Consider the following 16,159-nt stretch of genomic DNA (forward strand, 5'->3'; position numbering starts at 1 on the left):
AGAGCTTTCCAAGGTCCCTGGGGAGAGGAGTTTTCTGCCACGCAACCGCAGTAGAGAGTCGGAACGGGGCACGGTCCTTCGAGAGTGCCCGGTGCTCATCCCAACCCCCACGGGAAGCAGCCCGGGCTGAGGCGCGGGTATTCTCCGCAGTGGCCTCCTTGTGCCATTTACCACTGGAGCTGGACCTCCGCTCTCTTCCACAATGTACCGGCCGTTCCCTCCTTCCCCTGCCCTGTCAGCCCTTTTCTGTCCACCGTGCATCCACCTGACCCCCACTTGCAGATCAACCACGGAACCGACGCTGGAACCGAAGCTCGGCTGGGGCAGGGGAGACCCCAACCCTGGAGGACGCAGCCTCGGGCCTCGCAGAGAGTCTGGCCATGTCCTGTGACCGCGGTCCTCGTGCCTGAGCTCCGACGTGCCCTCAACGCCTTCTCTCTACACTTGGTACCAACCTTTCTCTTGTCTGTCTCCCTGGAAGAGACATGAAATCCTGTATCTGGGCCTGGGGGTTGAGACTTCCACGTAGCTCCGCCGCCTCGCTGTCCGTCTGGGTATCACCTGCTCCTGGATTCGCCCACTGGCTCCAGCTGCTGTCCAGCACGCCCTGCTGCTCGCTGGTCTGTTCTTGCCATGCCCTGGGATGTCATCTTCACCCACGAGCAGTGACCGGTCTGCCCCCAACCACATCCCCGTGGTGGGTTGACTGCCAGGCCCTGCGCAGTGAGGGTAGGGGACTCAGGACCTTGAGCTCAACTGAGAAAAACTGTAAATGTGAGGTATTAACTATACTGGTATTCTAAGAGAACTAGTACTTCTAGACTATTCCAGAAGAGGATAAGGTGCTTTTACTTCATAGACACAAGTTATTCTCTTTGAAATGGGAGAAGCGATCCTGACTTAGGGAGCTCTGAGTGTTTTGGAGCTCTGAACTATCCTGGTAGGCTGCAGGTCCAGGGAGGGCAGCGAGTTTAATTGAGCACCTCCTGTATGCCAGGATCCATGAGGAAAGATATGAGCAATAGATGCTGGAAGAACTCACCTTCTGCTAGGGGAGACGGAGTGGCAAACCAGCATCTCAATATGGTGGCCTGAGGCACCCCTGGAAGGACACACTGCACTGGGGAGAAACACCAGGTAGGGAATGGAGAGCTCCATGGGGGTGCAATGAAGCTATTAGAGGATGAGACTGCAGGTGGACCAGGGAGGATGGATAAAGATGCAAAGGGAGGAAGTTAAAAGGTAGACAGGAAGAAGGTAATTCCAGGCCAAGGAAATTCCTGTTCTATGATGCCATCTTCTGTCTCCACAAGAACCTTGATCACTGAATTATCCTCTCTCTGACTCTTCCTCCGCCTCTCTCCTGGCTCTTTCAGCCTTTAAATGAGCCTCTCCTATATAATACCATTTAAGCAATATAATTTAACAAATTAAAGTTAAATGAAAATTTAAAAGACCCTCCCCATGCCCTTCTGTCCTGTGTCTTTAATGTTTCTTTCCCACAGAATGAATGAGCATGAAAGTGTTGTCATGATAGGAATAACTACCCTAACTTATATGTGGCAAGATGTTGTCACATACCACTCACAAACCCACTGCCTTCTTAGCCTCACTCCTAGGAGGAAGAAGTCCTAGGACAATCACATATAAAAACTGTGTTATGAAAGATGATCAATATGAAACACCAGGTGTTTCTTTGGTTGCAAGTGCTCCACTCTGGGGAATTTGGGGATGTGCACCTGCCCTCCTAGTTTGGAGCTCAGAATGGGACCACTGGCCTTGGTCTTGGGATGGGGCCAGCTGGCCTGTACCATAAGGAATAGTGACGTAATGGTTGGAGGACCCCCTTCCCCCAAGAGAGAGCTGAAGGCTAGAAAAACTAGGAGGGGAGAGGAACACGATAGAAGAGAGAAGTTCAAGCAGTATCTACATGGGATTTAAATGTAAACAGGTAACACCCTAACACATATGCTTACATTAAGCTCAGCCATTCTGGGGAAATGCTAGGTGTCCCCTGTGGCGGGCACCACTAATGTTCTCTAATATCCAGTTCTCCTCCCGAGCACTTATCGGCCCCCTTATAATTAGGTGGAGCCATGAGGATAGTTCCAGCCAGGGGCTATGAGTAGAAGCAAAGCCTGCTGGGGATGGTCCACTGTCTCTCCTACTTTTACAAAGACTAAGGAGGCTGTGTGTTCCAGGTGGCAGGGACAGGATGAGGAACTTCAGTCAGCCTGGACTGCTGAGTCACTGTATGGAGTACAGTTATACTGTATGGTGATGCTTAGCATAAAATAAGCATGTTTTGCTATGCCACTGTATTTGGAGGCCCATTTCTAACCAATCACAGCATAGCATGGTTAGCAAACATAAAACTCTAGCCAACCAAAATTTCTCATTGATGCTCTCTGCCCTGCAGGCACCAGTCCCTGGGCACAGACCCTACATCTAGAGATGGATAGAGCCCTCTGTGAGGAGTTGGGGCTCCTTTCCTTAAAGAAAAGGACATGGCCAAATGCCTGGGTCCTTGCAGGTGCTACACACCGTGTTGATGATGAAACCCTAGCCTAGTACCCTAACCGAGAAGGAGAAAGCCCAGTGCCCCACTTAGAGGGAAGACTTAAAGCTATGGCCAGTGGAGGAAGATAGGAGCTTCACAGGGCAAAGGTGTGTGCCTCATCCAGCATGGGGACACTGCTCTGGGATTACAAAAATTAAACCCAGTTAACAGGGTATCAAGCTGACATTACAAAGGTCACATGCTGTGGAAGCAGCTATTACCATTTAACTCCACAGTCCCTTGATTGATACTTGTGACTGGATGCTTGGCGAGGATCAGACATTAGAATCCATCTAGGTGCAGTTGCTCTGGGCCAAATGGCCAAGGATAATCAGAGAAAATGATACCATACACTGATAATATTAAGTGGAAAGAATTGCTCAGCATAATGGACTAAATTTTCTGATCTATGTTCTAAGCCACTAATTCTTTTTTAGCTATATCTAATCTGCTTAATCTAAATTTCAGTTTTTAGCTTTAATTATTGTATTTTTCACTTCTAAAAAGTTGTACTTGGTTGATTTTAAAACCTGTCTGGTCATTTTTATAGTCTCTTCTTCCTTACTCACATTTTCACCTCTTATTTAAGTACATATTAAAGATTTAAATATTTCACCCAGCTATTTTATTAATACATTCTGCAGCCAATAACTGCAATATTTGTAATCCAAGGTGGGGAGTTTAAACTGTTTAAGCCATTGCAAAGTTGAAACATAATTCTTACATCTATGGCCTGATCCATTGAATTGAGTTTACAACATAACTCCTCCAGAGCAGTGTTATTTACCTTATCATCAAATTCTTGAAGAAAACTTGACTTTTAACAGTGTATTCTCTTTGCAAATATGTTCATTCTTTCTGCTTTAAGTCTTCTATGATCTTTGTTCACATGATCTATAAGGCAGTATTGTGAGAATTCATTAATAATTGTACTTATATCCTTTAATTTTAAATTTCTAATAAAATTTCACCATGCATTTTTATGCTATGTGGTATATTGTTTCCTTTTTGTACACATTGTGCATTGTACCCCTTATCACTATGAAATTTTCTTTCTGTTTTTTGTTTGCTTGCTTTAAATTCTTAGTCCAATATTAATATTGCTACTCCTAATTTCTAGAAAGGCATTGTAGTGAACATGCCTCAATCAGACTTAAATCCAAATTCAAATCATGGCTCCATGATTGATTTACGAGTTTTTATTAACCCCTCTGGGCTTCAGTTTTCTCAACCATAGACTGAAGTTAATAATGCCTGCCTCACATAATTATACAAATGTCATATGTTCATAAATGAACTATTGTATGAAAATTGCTGGCACATTGTAGATACCCAACTGACTGTAGTTATTTTTGTTTCCCTAGTGCATCTGTGCCCTTCTGTTTTCAATCTATGGTTTCATTTTAGGCATATCTTTTGCAAATAGTATATCATTAGCTTTGCAGCTTAAGTCTACATTTTTAAGAGAAAAATCTAAGCTATTTTCATTTATTATAATAATTGCTACCTTTCTCTTCATTTGATTAATTTTGTTTCCATCGTTTGCTGTACAGACTAAGTTTCTTTGTATTTGTCTTTTGCATTGATATGAACGGTTTTACTAATTCCATTAGTGGCTGCCCTAAACATTCTGAAAATTTTTTTATGATTTATATGATTTACGTTTTATGTGATTATCAGAATGACAAACAAAATAATGTAGTCCTTTTATGGGCTATAAGTAATTTAATGCTTTTTATTCCTTTACATCACATCCCCATATTTGGAGCTATAATTTAATTCACTTATTTCATTATTTTGTTTTGCATTGTATTTTACAACTATATTTACACTATCAATTTACTTTTGCATATTTCATTGGTTTCAACGTGAGAGAGAAAAAGCAGCTTCTGACAGCTAAGAGCTGGCCTGGCACTCGCAGCTAGGCCATGGTGTTCTCCTGTTGAACATTAACAATTCCCTAATCTCCGACATCAAATGAGGTCACTCTGTGATCCTGATAAGTGAGATACTGTAATCATGCCTGAGCACGGTCAAAAACAAATCATGGTTGGGATGTGGCAAAGTTATAACATGTAACCAAAATGTTTGTATCCCCATAATTTCCCGCAATAAAAAAATTTGAAAAAAAAAAAAGTCACTGCGTAAACCGTAACAATGATTAACCAAATCCTTCTTGTGGCTAACCTGACTGCTGCTTCCTCCCAGTCCTCCCACTCCTTAACTTAAAAATTGATACCCAATTGCAAAATCACCCTCACTTTTTTTTATTATTTCAAAACATTTAGGAGGTACAAGTTTTGTTACATGGATGAACTGTATCATGCTGAAGTCAGGGCTTTCAGTGTACCCGTCAGAGTGTACGCTGTACCTAATAGGTAGAGATCACCCTCACTTTCTGACAGCACCCAATCCACCCTTTGGTCCCACTGCTAGAGTCTCATGGGTGTGTGGCTCTTTTTACTGGAGGTGGATGTGTTCTAAAGAATGTTTTCACTGTTGGTGGGATTTTAAACAGTGGCAGTTTGAAGGCCAAATGCTGCCCTGCTGGATGATTTTGCAAATGTAACCCTGCCTCCAGCTCTCACGCCCCTATATTTCTGAACTGGCAGAGAAGGGATTGTTATTTACAAGTGTAATTACTTTGACTCAGGAGAATCTTTTACAGAAGTAAAATTTTACATCAGCATTTAATGGCGCTTCCTCCTCCCCTGGACCCTCTGCATTGCCTTTAGGGTATGTTCCTCCTGGATGCTTTTGCCCTGTGGATTCTCCTTTGTAGTTCATGGTTCTGAGAACCGAGAACCCCGCTGGATAGACCATCAGCCCTATGAAGACCTGGGCCCTGGAGCCTTCTCCTGTGCCTGGACTACAGCTGACTCATAGTTAGAGGAGGGAGGAAGGAATGAATGCTTTTCTACTCATATATCTCTATAGATATTTTAGAGGAAAATTGGAAAATGACCCAGTATTTTGTGTTGGGCCCATAATATTTTATCTTGATTTTTTTAAAAAACTGTACAACATTGACTAATTTCTAGACATCAATAATTTTGTTATTTACATCAATAAAAAAACACTTGTAACATTTCTATTTTAAAATCTTGATTGCATTATGAAATGAAAAGATCTTGACAACTATATAAAAAGATAAATATGCTCTGGAAAGACAAAAAAAGGAATATATCAAAACATTAGCAGCAGTTATCTTTGGGTGACAGATCTATAGATGAATTTTATTCTTCCTTATATTTTCTGTATTTTTCACATTTTCCAAAGTGAATATGATTCAATTAAAATGATGGTTAAAATTATTAATTTGCATATTCTTGGCAGAAAAAGAGAATGTCTAGATATTGATCTCTAAACATTTCTCATGATACAGAGAGGCTCAAATATTGTCATAAATGAATGTATTAAATAACACTAACAAGTCAAAACACGGTCCTGTAATGTTTTTAAGCCAAGTTACCCTAGAGGTAATTGATCAGCAGAACCTCCCAAAGAGTCGAGGTCAGAGGACAAAGCCACTGGTGTGAAGAAACAGTGAAACCATAATAAGGAAGAAGTCAAGACAAGACATACCTGAAGCAAAATGACACAAAATGGATGTACTGTTGAGTATGGATGGAAGTATCAGGGTGAGGAAACAAGACCATAATCAAGGGCAGCTGCTCTACGTCTTTGTCACTTACTTTACCCCAACCTTCCACTGCCAACACTCTTCTCCCACAGTGGTCCTCTTAATGCTATCACCACTCCCTTTGGCAACAATCGATTGTAGGCAAATAAAAAGACTGCATTTCATCACAATTAAAGAAGGAAGAAATTCATCTCTACCACTACTATTTGTTGATGCTAAATTCTTGATTAAAATTCTTAATTCTATCATATCTATTATATATATGTGTGTGTGTTTGTGTACACACACACACACACACACACACAGAGCAGATGGTTTCTTGGTTTTGCTCCTCCACCCCAATCTATTTCCCCTCCCTAATAACACCCTGAATTTCCAACCTTCTCACAACTGTCAGCTATGTGCTTTGGGTCATATTCAGTTTATACCCAATCACAGGCCATCCCAGGGAAAAAAAGAAAACTCAATCATAGTCAATGATGAGATGTTTCTAGCATTTCTGGAAAAGACATGCTCTTTTAGCCTGTCCTTGCCCTGTTTGGAGGGTCTGAGGATACAAGTGTAGAATCACCATATCCTGCCAAGAACTTGTACAGGCTCTGAAGGTAAAACCAGCACTGGAGAGGGCACAGTGGAGATAAGTCCTTGCTGACAATGTGTGAACTATAGGATCTAGATTGATTCGAAGCTAGAGCTACCTCTAATTTTTCAGTAACATCAGTCAAAAAATTTTCTTTGCTGCTTAAGTCATTTGAAGTTAGGTTTCTGTCACATCTATCTATTAAATTCCTGATTAATACATAAATAAAACACTCTTACCTCAGCAAGTTTACTCTGAAGTGACAATTATACAAATACATTTTAATAAAGAAATGTACCAGGTGAGTTTACCTGGTGATCATTCACCAAGCAGCACATTTATGATCTGTGCAGTTTCCCACATGGATGTTATTCTTCAAATAAGAAGAAGAAATGCTATGCTGTTGCATGTGGTAAGCCACCCATATACAAATCACATTGTTTTCTAATAAAAAAAAGTTTGTCAAATAGCCCATCAGATCAGAGTTCCAGGCTTAGCTGAGGACAAAATCTACTCTTAAGCTTCTTGTACCCAGGTGGCAGCTCAACAGATATTTATTAAATAAGTAAATCTTGAAGTCTGAAACTGTAAAGAAAAACAACTCTGACTTGTAGGGGACTTACAGGCTGTACGGTATGCAAGACAAAGATATAGTCAAAAAGTGAGAATAGGAAAACCAAGTTCTAGTTAGAAATGGATGAGACTGAATTTGATCTGCTGGTAGGATAAAAAGCAAGAATTTATGTGAAAGAATCAGGAAACCCTCAGGTGAAAAAGATCCCACAAAATTCCCAAATCATATTTAGTGGTAGTGGCAGAGAATCTCATAAATGTCTCAGGAACAAAACACATTTTGCATTATGCTCAAACTAAGGCATTTTATTAGCTGGGTTTACAACTTAAATAATATCTTGGTTACCAAAGTAACAGCTTCCACTAATTCCATATTAAGCTTTCAAAAGTTTACTTGTTGGAGGAGGGACATTCTTATGCTCAACACAAAATATCTTCATTACAACCTTCAGCAGATCTTTTCGTAGCATTAACTAAAAATGTGCTCAAGTCAAATATCAACTACCTTAAAAACCCAATTTGGTTACTTTTCCTTAAAATGTGCAGTATAGTTGAATGAAAAGGGAAAACTGCAAATATTTTGTGGTTTGATTGGAAGTAGAGTTCATTTCACGATGATGCAATATCTTGTAATACTATTTCTGATACTCTCCATAAATCCCAGGAAAGTAAATCCATTTACTAACATTTCAAAGAGAATGCCGGTTTTTAAATGAAAGGACAATATTAGCCTTTCTTTACCAGTTGGCAACTTGAAATTTTTGCAAGAGTGATTATTAACACTTTCTTGCAGCTAATTCTAGCTTTAATTTTCCCTCTCATCTAAAAAAATATGAATTTCATGTTGTTCTTTTGACTGAATAACTGGATTCTTTAAAACAGAGGTTAGTGATTTCATTGCATTTGGACACATCGTAGAAATTCTGACCCATCATTCTTTTATCTGTAAAGAAAAACAAAGATAAGTGCTATAATTTAATCAATCACATTATAAGAACAACAAAAAATGACAGTGAAATCATTATATCGAGAGGAAATGCTTTTCTTTTTCCTGCAATTTTCTTCCTTCTCTAGTCATGCTATTTCTAAGATTTACTATAATCTCTACATTGTTTTCCAAAAGAAATTCTATATTATTTTTATAATGCTCCTTTACTAAGAATGCCTTGACAATTAAATGTGTTATTGATAACAATGATCTGAGTTACCATTTACTAAATGCTTTATAAATGCCAACTACTATGCCAAGTGCTTCATATGGATCATTTCATTTCACAACAACTCTAGAAGGTAGATTCTATTATCTCATTTTTATACATTAACTGAAGGAGAAATGTATTTATGCTGCTGTAAGTTGGTGGAGCAAGAATATAAAGAGGCAGTTTAATTCTGAGGCTGTTCTCTTCACCTCCATTCTACAATGCCTTCTGCATATGTTTTACATAAATGATGTACATAAAATTTCTTGGTACTATAGAAACTTAAAATAAGGCTGGGCATGGTGGCTCATGCCTGTAATCCCAACTCTTTGGAAGGCCAAGGCACGAGGATTGCTAGAGGCCAGGAGTTCAAGATCAGTCTGGGCAACACAGCAAGACCTCATTTCTACAAAAAATTAAAAAAATTAGCCAGGTGTGGTGTCACACACCTGTCATCCCAGCTACTCAGGAGACTGAGGCAGGAGGATCACTTGAGCCCAGGGGTTTGAGGCTGCAGTGAGCTATGATCACACTACTGTTCTCTAGCCCAGGCAACAGAGCAAGACTCTGACTCCAAAAAAAAAGTTTTTATACATGTAACTGAATTTTGATGTAACTTAAAGCTCCATGTTCAAAGTATATATCCAATGAAATGAACTAGTTTTACAAAGAAAAGAATAATAAAGTAATGAAGTGTCCTTTAAAATATCACAAGATTCATATCAATTATGATAATGTGGAAGAAAACTTAAAGTACTGAAATTTTTTGATTCACTTCTGGCTATTTTCTCCAAAATTCAACTGCACCTTACATTATATAATACATATACAGAAGCATTACTGTGTTAATGGAACTTTAAGAATAAATCATTTCAAATGTACTCAGAGCCAGTTATGTAAAGAAAAAATTAATGAAGTCTCTTCTATTAAACAAAATCACTACTTCCAATTCATTTGACTCCTAAAGTCTATACCTTCATAATTTGGATTGCATAAGTACAGACCTATTTCTCAACAGATTTCCTTTAATTTTGAGCAATATCTCTATTAGAGAATACAGTTTATAAGTCTCACTATGAGAAGGTCTAAGACCAAAAATTTTCTTCCCATCATTCTTTTAATTTTTTAATATAAATTTTCATTTCATATTTTAATTCCATGACTGTGTTTCCCTTAAGTCATAAAATATCAACACTCAGCCTTAGAACGTAAAAAAGAAAAGACATCATAATCACGGATAATAATCAGTCACTTTAAAATACCTCAGTGACGACACCAGCAGCTATTGTGGAACCACCGTAACGCAGCATGAACCTCCCCAGCTCTTTAAAGTCTTTGTAGAGCTCAAGGGCGATTGGTCTCTGTGTCTGCAGCTCTACCAATGCATTCTGGCCTTTAGTCAACAGCCTGTTAAGAAAAAAAAAGGGAACAAGCAGGTATATGACAGAGGTAAACAAATGTAATAACAACTGAAAAAAATAAATATTTCACATTCACCTGACAAATCAACCTAGTCTTTCAAAAACCAAAAAGAAAAAGATTTTTTTAAAAATGAAAATGTATGTCTTTGAATTTTCTGGGTTAGTTGAAAGAAATTAGAGGAGTAAGCCTAGATTTAAGAAACATTAGGTACTTCACATACACATTCTTATCTTCCAAATACAATTCTACCCCTTGGGGGATCACTGTAGCCTACAACACTCAGAGTCCCTCCTGATCACACATTCCCTTTCATTCCCTCAAGAAATTGAGAAGTTCAACTACCTTATAAAGAGAGTGATGTTAAGGCTTAATCCTATATAGAGATATTTGCACTTTAAAAGTAGAATATAATTATCCTATGTACTTTCCTAGTAAAATTCTGATTTGTGGCATATGTGTTAGGAAATTATCTTTAAAGAGAATAATCTCTTAGTGCCAAGACTACTCTAAATCAATTTCAATCAACCCTCCCTGCCTCCCTCCCTCCCCACCCCACTCTCTCTCTCTCTTAGGAATAATGTCTCTTTATCAGGGGTTTAGGACAACAACCAAGTAAGAAGCTTTTCCATAATATGATACTTGTAGGATATAAAGGAGGATAGGGCACAGGCCAGACTGTATATAGTTTCATACAAATAATAAGCAAACAAAACTCCCTGTGTATGAGTCCCACCCAGACTTACTGAAAGAGGCAGAACCCAAAAGGGGACATTTTGGAAATGTTTTCTAATTTAATTTTGATGTACTCTCAAAGGATAGAGCATAGAAATCATAAACTGTCCCCCTGAAAGATTAGTTCAGGGACAAAGTCAAACAAGTTTCTAAAAAAAATATACCAAAATTTCCAAATATTGGCTTTGGATGATTTTGGCCCAAAGTTCAATGCCTTAGAAAAGAGAGCATCTGATATATTCATGACTTATGCTTTATTTAGTTTCTAGAAAGCTCAATTCCAATCTGATAAAGCAATCAAGAGTCTACGATGTGCCTGAACTGGAGTGGAGAAAGGACAAATGGTGTTGTGCAAAATAAGAGGCAAGGACAAAGCTACACATAAGGCGACAGGGAAAACTAATGTGAGAACATAAACCCTAGCACCGTTGAGCTAGAGTTCTGTAGCAGGAGCAGAGAAGGGAAAACTCAGGATTAGGTACAATGAGCCAATTTCAGATTGAAAAGTCTCCAAATCAATTGTCTGGGTCAAATCACCTGGCTTCTACACCAAAAAATAGAATTTATGCAAACCAACTAACTGGGTTAGAATCCTGCCTTTGCCACCTGCGAGCTGGCTCTGTGTCGCTTTGCTAGCTGCTTCACACAACTGCTGAGAATAGCAGTCATGTGAAAGCATCCACAATAGAGTCTAGAAAATAGTGGCTCTCAAGAAATGTTAGTCATACAGTTGTATCACGTTTCTCAGCACATTATGGCAAACACTCATGCTGTAACCTAAAGATTCAGGTTAAAATAAGGAACCACCTGTAAGAGAGGTAAGTAGCCCTCACCTCCTAACTAACAGAGAAACAGCATGGGTTTAGAGCAGTATGAGATTCTCTCTTCCGCTTGCAGCCAACCCATTAACCCACTAACCAACCACCTTTGGCCTCTTCTGCAGGTGCAGAAGATAAGGAACACCCAAGGACTGAAAAGGGGGGATTTTGGGCGGGATTCCCCATAGGGTTGAAGTTGAGGAAAACCCCAAAGCTGAAGCAGTCAAGCCAAACTCTGATTAGCTTTAAGCTGAATTAGGGTAAGAAATCTGTGTTTTGTAATATTCATCTCTAATCCTTTGTATTTTGTCTTTATTTGTAATATTTAGTATCTTAGGAAGTACTTCCTTTGAAAAATTCCAACCTTGTCTCAGCCAAAGGGGAGTTTCCACACCTAGGATCTGGATATTAATGGTACCCAGAGGGGACCAATATGGTGGTGATCACCTCAGCATAAGGCTCCAGGTAAACTTCGAGCAGAAAGCAAAATACTTTCCAAGTGGGAAAAAACCAGGCACTACAGAGCGTGGTGTAGATCACTTTCTTTTTAGCATAGGGAATGATCTCATTAAGGAGGTGACAAGAAAGTTAAGCAAAAGCATGCAGCTGAAACTTGCAACCAGTGGCTACACATAATCTAAATTCACCTTTAAAAATGTAGGACCAGTTTTTGAAATGCCCTCACTTTTACATCACTTTAGGTATCTAGGGCTTGATATCTACATACATATATATATAAATTCATATTTACATTTATTTACAATTCACACCCCCCACCACCATACATAACAGAAATTACATCTAGTACTCATACCTAAACAGGAACTTAAATATTTGTTTTTATGTTTTTTTAAATCTAATCCTTAAAAGAATAATTTCTGGAACGAGTAAAAATGGGTTTCACTTACCACAACACAAATACTATACAAATGAGTTAATCTGTAAGGAATTTGCTTAAACTGTTTGTGTTTATGATTTCTGCATTAGAACACTCACTTAGGCTTTTTCTTTGTGACTTCACCCGTGCTTTTGTTTAAGACGCTAATCAATCGTTTAATAACGGCAGGTTCACTGACAGTTTGGTAGTGTAACAGCACCTAAAACAAAAAATTGTTAACACTAAAAAACTGCTCACCATGGCATCTCCAGCCTTTCCTTTTGGCACTTACATTGAATTATCTCCAATTCAGCACTACTGCTTGGAGTCTTTCAGGATCTTCAGTTGCTTCCTCTACCTCCCTGCACTTTAATCAGGTGGTTACTTAGCTTACTAGGGTTTAAGGTCATGAGAGGCAATTCTAATATCTCCTCCACCACTTGCTGTGTAAAGTTTAGTAACTGTATAACCCTCCCATCAGCTTTTTCCTCTGTAAAGATGAAGGATTAAGACTATCTTAGGGTTGTTATAAAGATTGAGTAAGAGAATTTATCATTTAGAACAATGATTGTTACTATTGTTACTATTGCATTCTTTTTATTATTATAAGGAATAACACGGAATGAACCTGGGATTGAATCCCCATTCTTTCACTTTAATCTGTCTGTACCTCAGTTTCCTCAGGTGTAAAATAGGTAGGCTTTTACAGGGTTGTGATAAGAATTCAATAGGATCAGACACAGTGCCTGGCACAGTAAATGTTCAACAAATATGAAGCGAATTCTTTCATTATATAAATGAGCAAAGGGGGATAATGTCACATTCAGCAGTAATTAATGTATTCATTGTTAGATAATGAGAATAAAATACTATAAATATAGAGGTAAAGAGAAAGGGAAAATAACATTTTTAAGCTCCACTGGGTGCCAAGCATTGTGTGATATGATTTACATGTACAATTTAATCTAATTTATATGAGAGTTTAGATAAGTCAGACAGACCTGGGTTCAAATCACTTTCTAGCTATGTGAACTTTGAGCAAGTTCTTTAATAATCCTCTACCCCCCAAATCCCCAGCCTCAGGTTCCTTATCACTGAAATGAAGAAAATCAGATAATGTAATTTTAAAGTGGTGCCTGGCACATGGTAAAAATTCAGTTAATTGATGACCTTATATTTTAGTTGTATATTAGCTATTACTGATCATGTTTTATATGTAAGGAAAATTAATATCAAAAAGCTTAAGTCATTGAATGTGGCCATGGTGCTGTGTGTCAGAGCTGAATTTTAGGCTAGAAATCCCAAGCTCTTCCCACTTCAGCTTACTGAGAGGCCTATAGAAATCACATAAATGGAACTTTTCATTTTATAAAACCAGCAGCTAAGGCTTCAATAGACTCTAATACAAACCAGAATATAGTTAGACTGACTATTCTCATTCAAATAATAAGCATTAAGTGTCAGATAAGTCTATAGTTTGGGTACAATGGATGGAAATACCAAATTCCCAGGAAGTGGTATAGCTATCAAAGTTTAATCGGTTTGTAAGTACCATATTATGCTGTTTGTAGAAGCACTGGCTCTTCTACTCTGGAATTTCCCAGCCAAAATAGTCTGCACATTCAGAAAACAGAAATGTCAGGGAGACTTGGAGGCACAATCCTAGACTTTGGGAACTTTCTAAACTGAGTCATTCAATTAAAAAAAAAAGAGATAACTGAATTAATCTGAAAAGGCAAAGTGGTTTTCTCTTTCAATGGCACCTGATAATTGTGAAGTGGAAACATTCCAAAACCTGCCACAATGCGTGGTAAAGTGGTGAGAAACACTTCTGTGTATTCAGTGGACTCAGGTCTTAAATAGTACCAATGTAATATAAATATAAGTCTAAATATCTAAGAAACATCTCTTTTATAACAAACAAGTAGGATTTGCTTCATTCAACTTGGGTGTGACTAAGGAACTGAACTGGTCTCCATGGCTTGCCAAATTTGAAAGGACAGAGACACACAAACCCACCCTTTGTGAGCTACATGTGGATTCCAGGGTAAAATCAGAGTGGATGAAGGATGAGTTGTGGCAGTCTGGGGTTAGGTTTTATTTGCTTTTCTATCTTCCCAGCATCTTACGAATAGTAGCTCAAACAAAATATATGTTGAACACATGAGTGAAAAATATCTGTATGCAAATAAGAGGGAAGTGACTGAATGCCAGCACAAACATTTTGATTCATATATTCAAAGCAATCTGAAGCATTGTTTCATGTGTGATAGTGGAAAAAAAGTACTGGATTTCAGGGCAAAAATAATGAATCAATGAGTCCAGGCTTAACTACTTATTATTCATATAGTCACGAACCTCTCAGAGTCTTCCTCATCTGTAAATGGGTACAATACTAACACAGGTCTACAATCTCCTGTCTGCAGTTCCAAAATCCCATAAGACTGAAAACCTAAAGTTTTTTCCTAAGTCTGTTATAAAACCATTTATGCAGCAAAACCAGACTTGAAGTCAGGCAATTTGCCATTCTTACTTATCTCACTTAATATTAATATTAGTAAGTTTTGGTACAGAGTCATTAATATGTTTGATAACAGGGTGTTGTTCCCTTCTCTGTTAGGGGTTTTACAAAATCTGCATGTGTCATTTACCTTTCTAAAATCCTAACATTCCTGCATTCTGAAACATACTAGCCTAAAGGATTTCAGGTAAAGATTGGGATTCTGTATTTCACATAGGGTTATAAGAATCAAATTATCTAGTATTTTATAAACTATAATGGGCTACATGATCTGTTAGGCAGCAGAATAAGTTATTTTCCTTAAACCTCTAGGCAACCTGTATTTTTCAAATACCAACAAATATAAGGTCAACTGATTTTCAACAACGGTACCAAAACCATTCAATAGGGAAAGGACAGTACTTTCAACAAATGGTGCTGGGAAAACTGAATATCCACATGCAAAAGAATGAAGATGAAGCTTGACCTTACACCATATACAAAAGTTAACACAAATGGATCAAAGACCTAAACATAAAAATTAAAACTATAAAGCTCTTAGGAGAAAACATAGGGCAAAAGCTTCATGACTTTGGATTTGGCAGTGATTTCTTGGATATTACACCAAAAGGATAGGCAACAAAGGGAAAAAATAAACTGGACTTCATCAAAATTAAAAACTTTTGACAGCAAAAGACAATATCAAGAGAGTAAAAAGGCAGCCCAGAGAATAGGAGATAGTATTTACAGATCATCTATCTGATAAGGGGTTAATACTAAGAATATGTTATATAAAGAGCTCCTATTACTCAACAACCAAAAAACCAACCTAATTTAAAAGTGAGCAAAGAACTTAAAGATATTTCTCCAAAGAAGACACACAAATGGCCAATAAGCACATGAAAAGATGCTCAACATCAATAATCATTAGAGAAACGCAAATCAAAACCACGAAATACCACTTTGCACCTACTAGTTTGTCTATTATTAAAAAAAAAAAAAAAAATCTCTCACAACCCCCACCAAACTTGTTATCTAACAAGTGCTGATGAGGAAGTAGAGAAAATACAACCCTTGCACACTGCTGGTGGGGATGTAAAATGGTGCAGCCCTTGTAGAAAATGGTTTAGTAGTTCTTCAAAAAAGTTAAACACAGAATTACCACACGATCCAACAATTCCATTCTTAGGCATATGCCCAAAAGAATTGAAAGCAGGAACCCAAATAAATACTTGCACACCCATGTTCACAGCAG

At 38.1% G+C, this 16,159-nt stretch overlaps 1 protein-coding gene across 2 annotated transcripts in view; it reads right to left on the bottom strand.

The window, feature by feature from the left end:
* Positions 1-7,654: 7,654 nt before the first annotated feature.
* The window catches only part of HBS1L (HBS1 like translational GTPase), an 86,010-nt gene continuing 77,505 nt past the window's right edge, over positions 7,655-16,159 (bottom strand). For both annotated transcript variants that reach the window (XM_069489142.1, XM_069489141.1), the window contains exons 16-18: positions 12,524-12,624; positions 9,818-9,962; positions 7,655-8,299 (exon numbers count right to left, since the gene is read on the bottom strand). In XM_069489142.1, the coding sequence (XP_069345243.1) occupies positions 8,288-8,299; positions 9,818-9,962; positions 12,524-12,624 (258 nt within the window). In that variant the 3' untranslated portion in view covers positions 7,655-8,287. The remainder of the gene's footprint in view (positions 8,300-9,817; positions 9,963-12,523; positions 12,625-16,159) is intronic.

This window comes from Eulemur rufifrons, chromosome 15 (genome assembly GCF_041146395.1).
Source record: "Eulemur rufifrons isolate Redbay chromosome 15, OSU_ERuf_1, whole genome shotgun sequence".
NCBI lineage: Eukaryota > Metazoa > Chordata > Mammalia > Primates > Lemuridae > Eulemur > Eulemur rufifrons.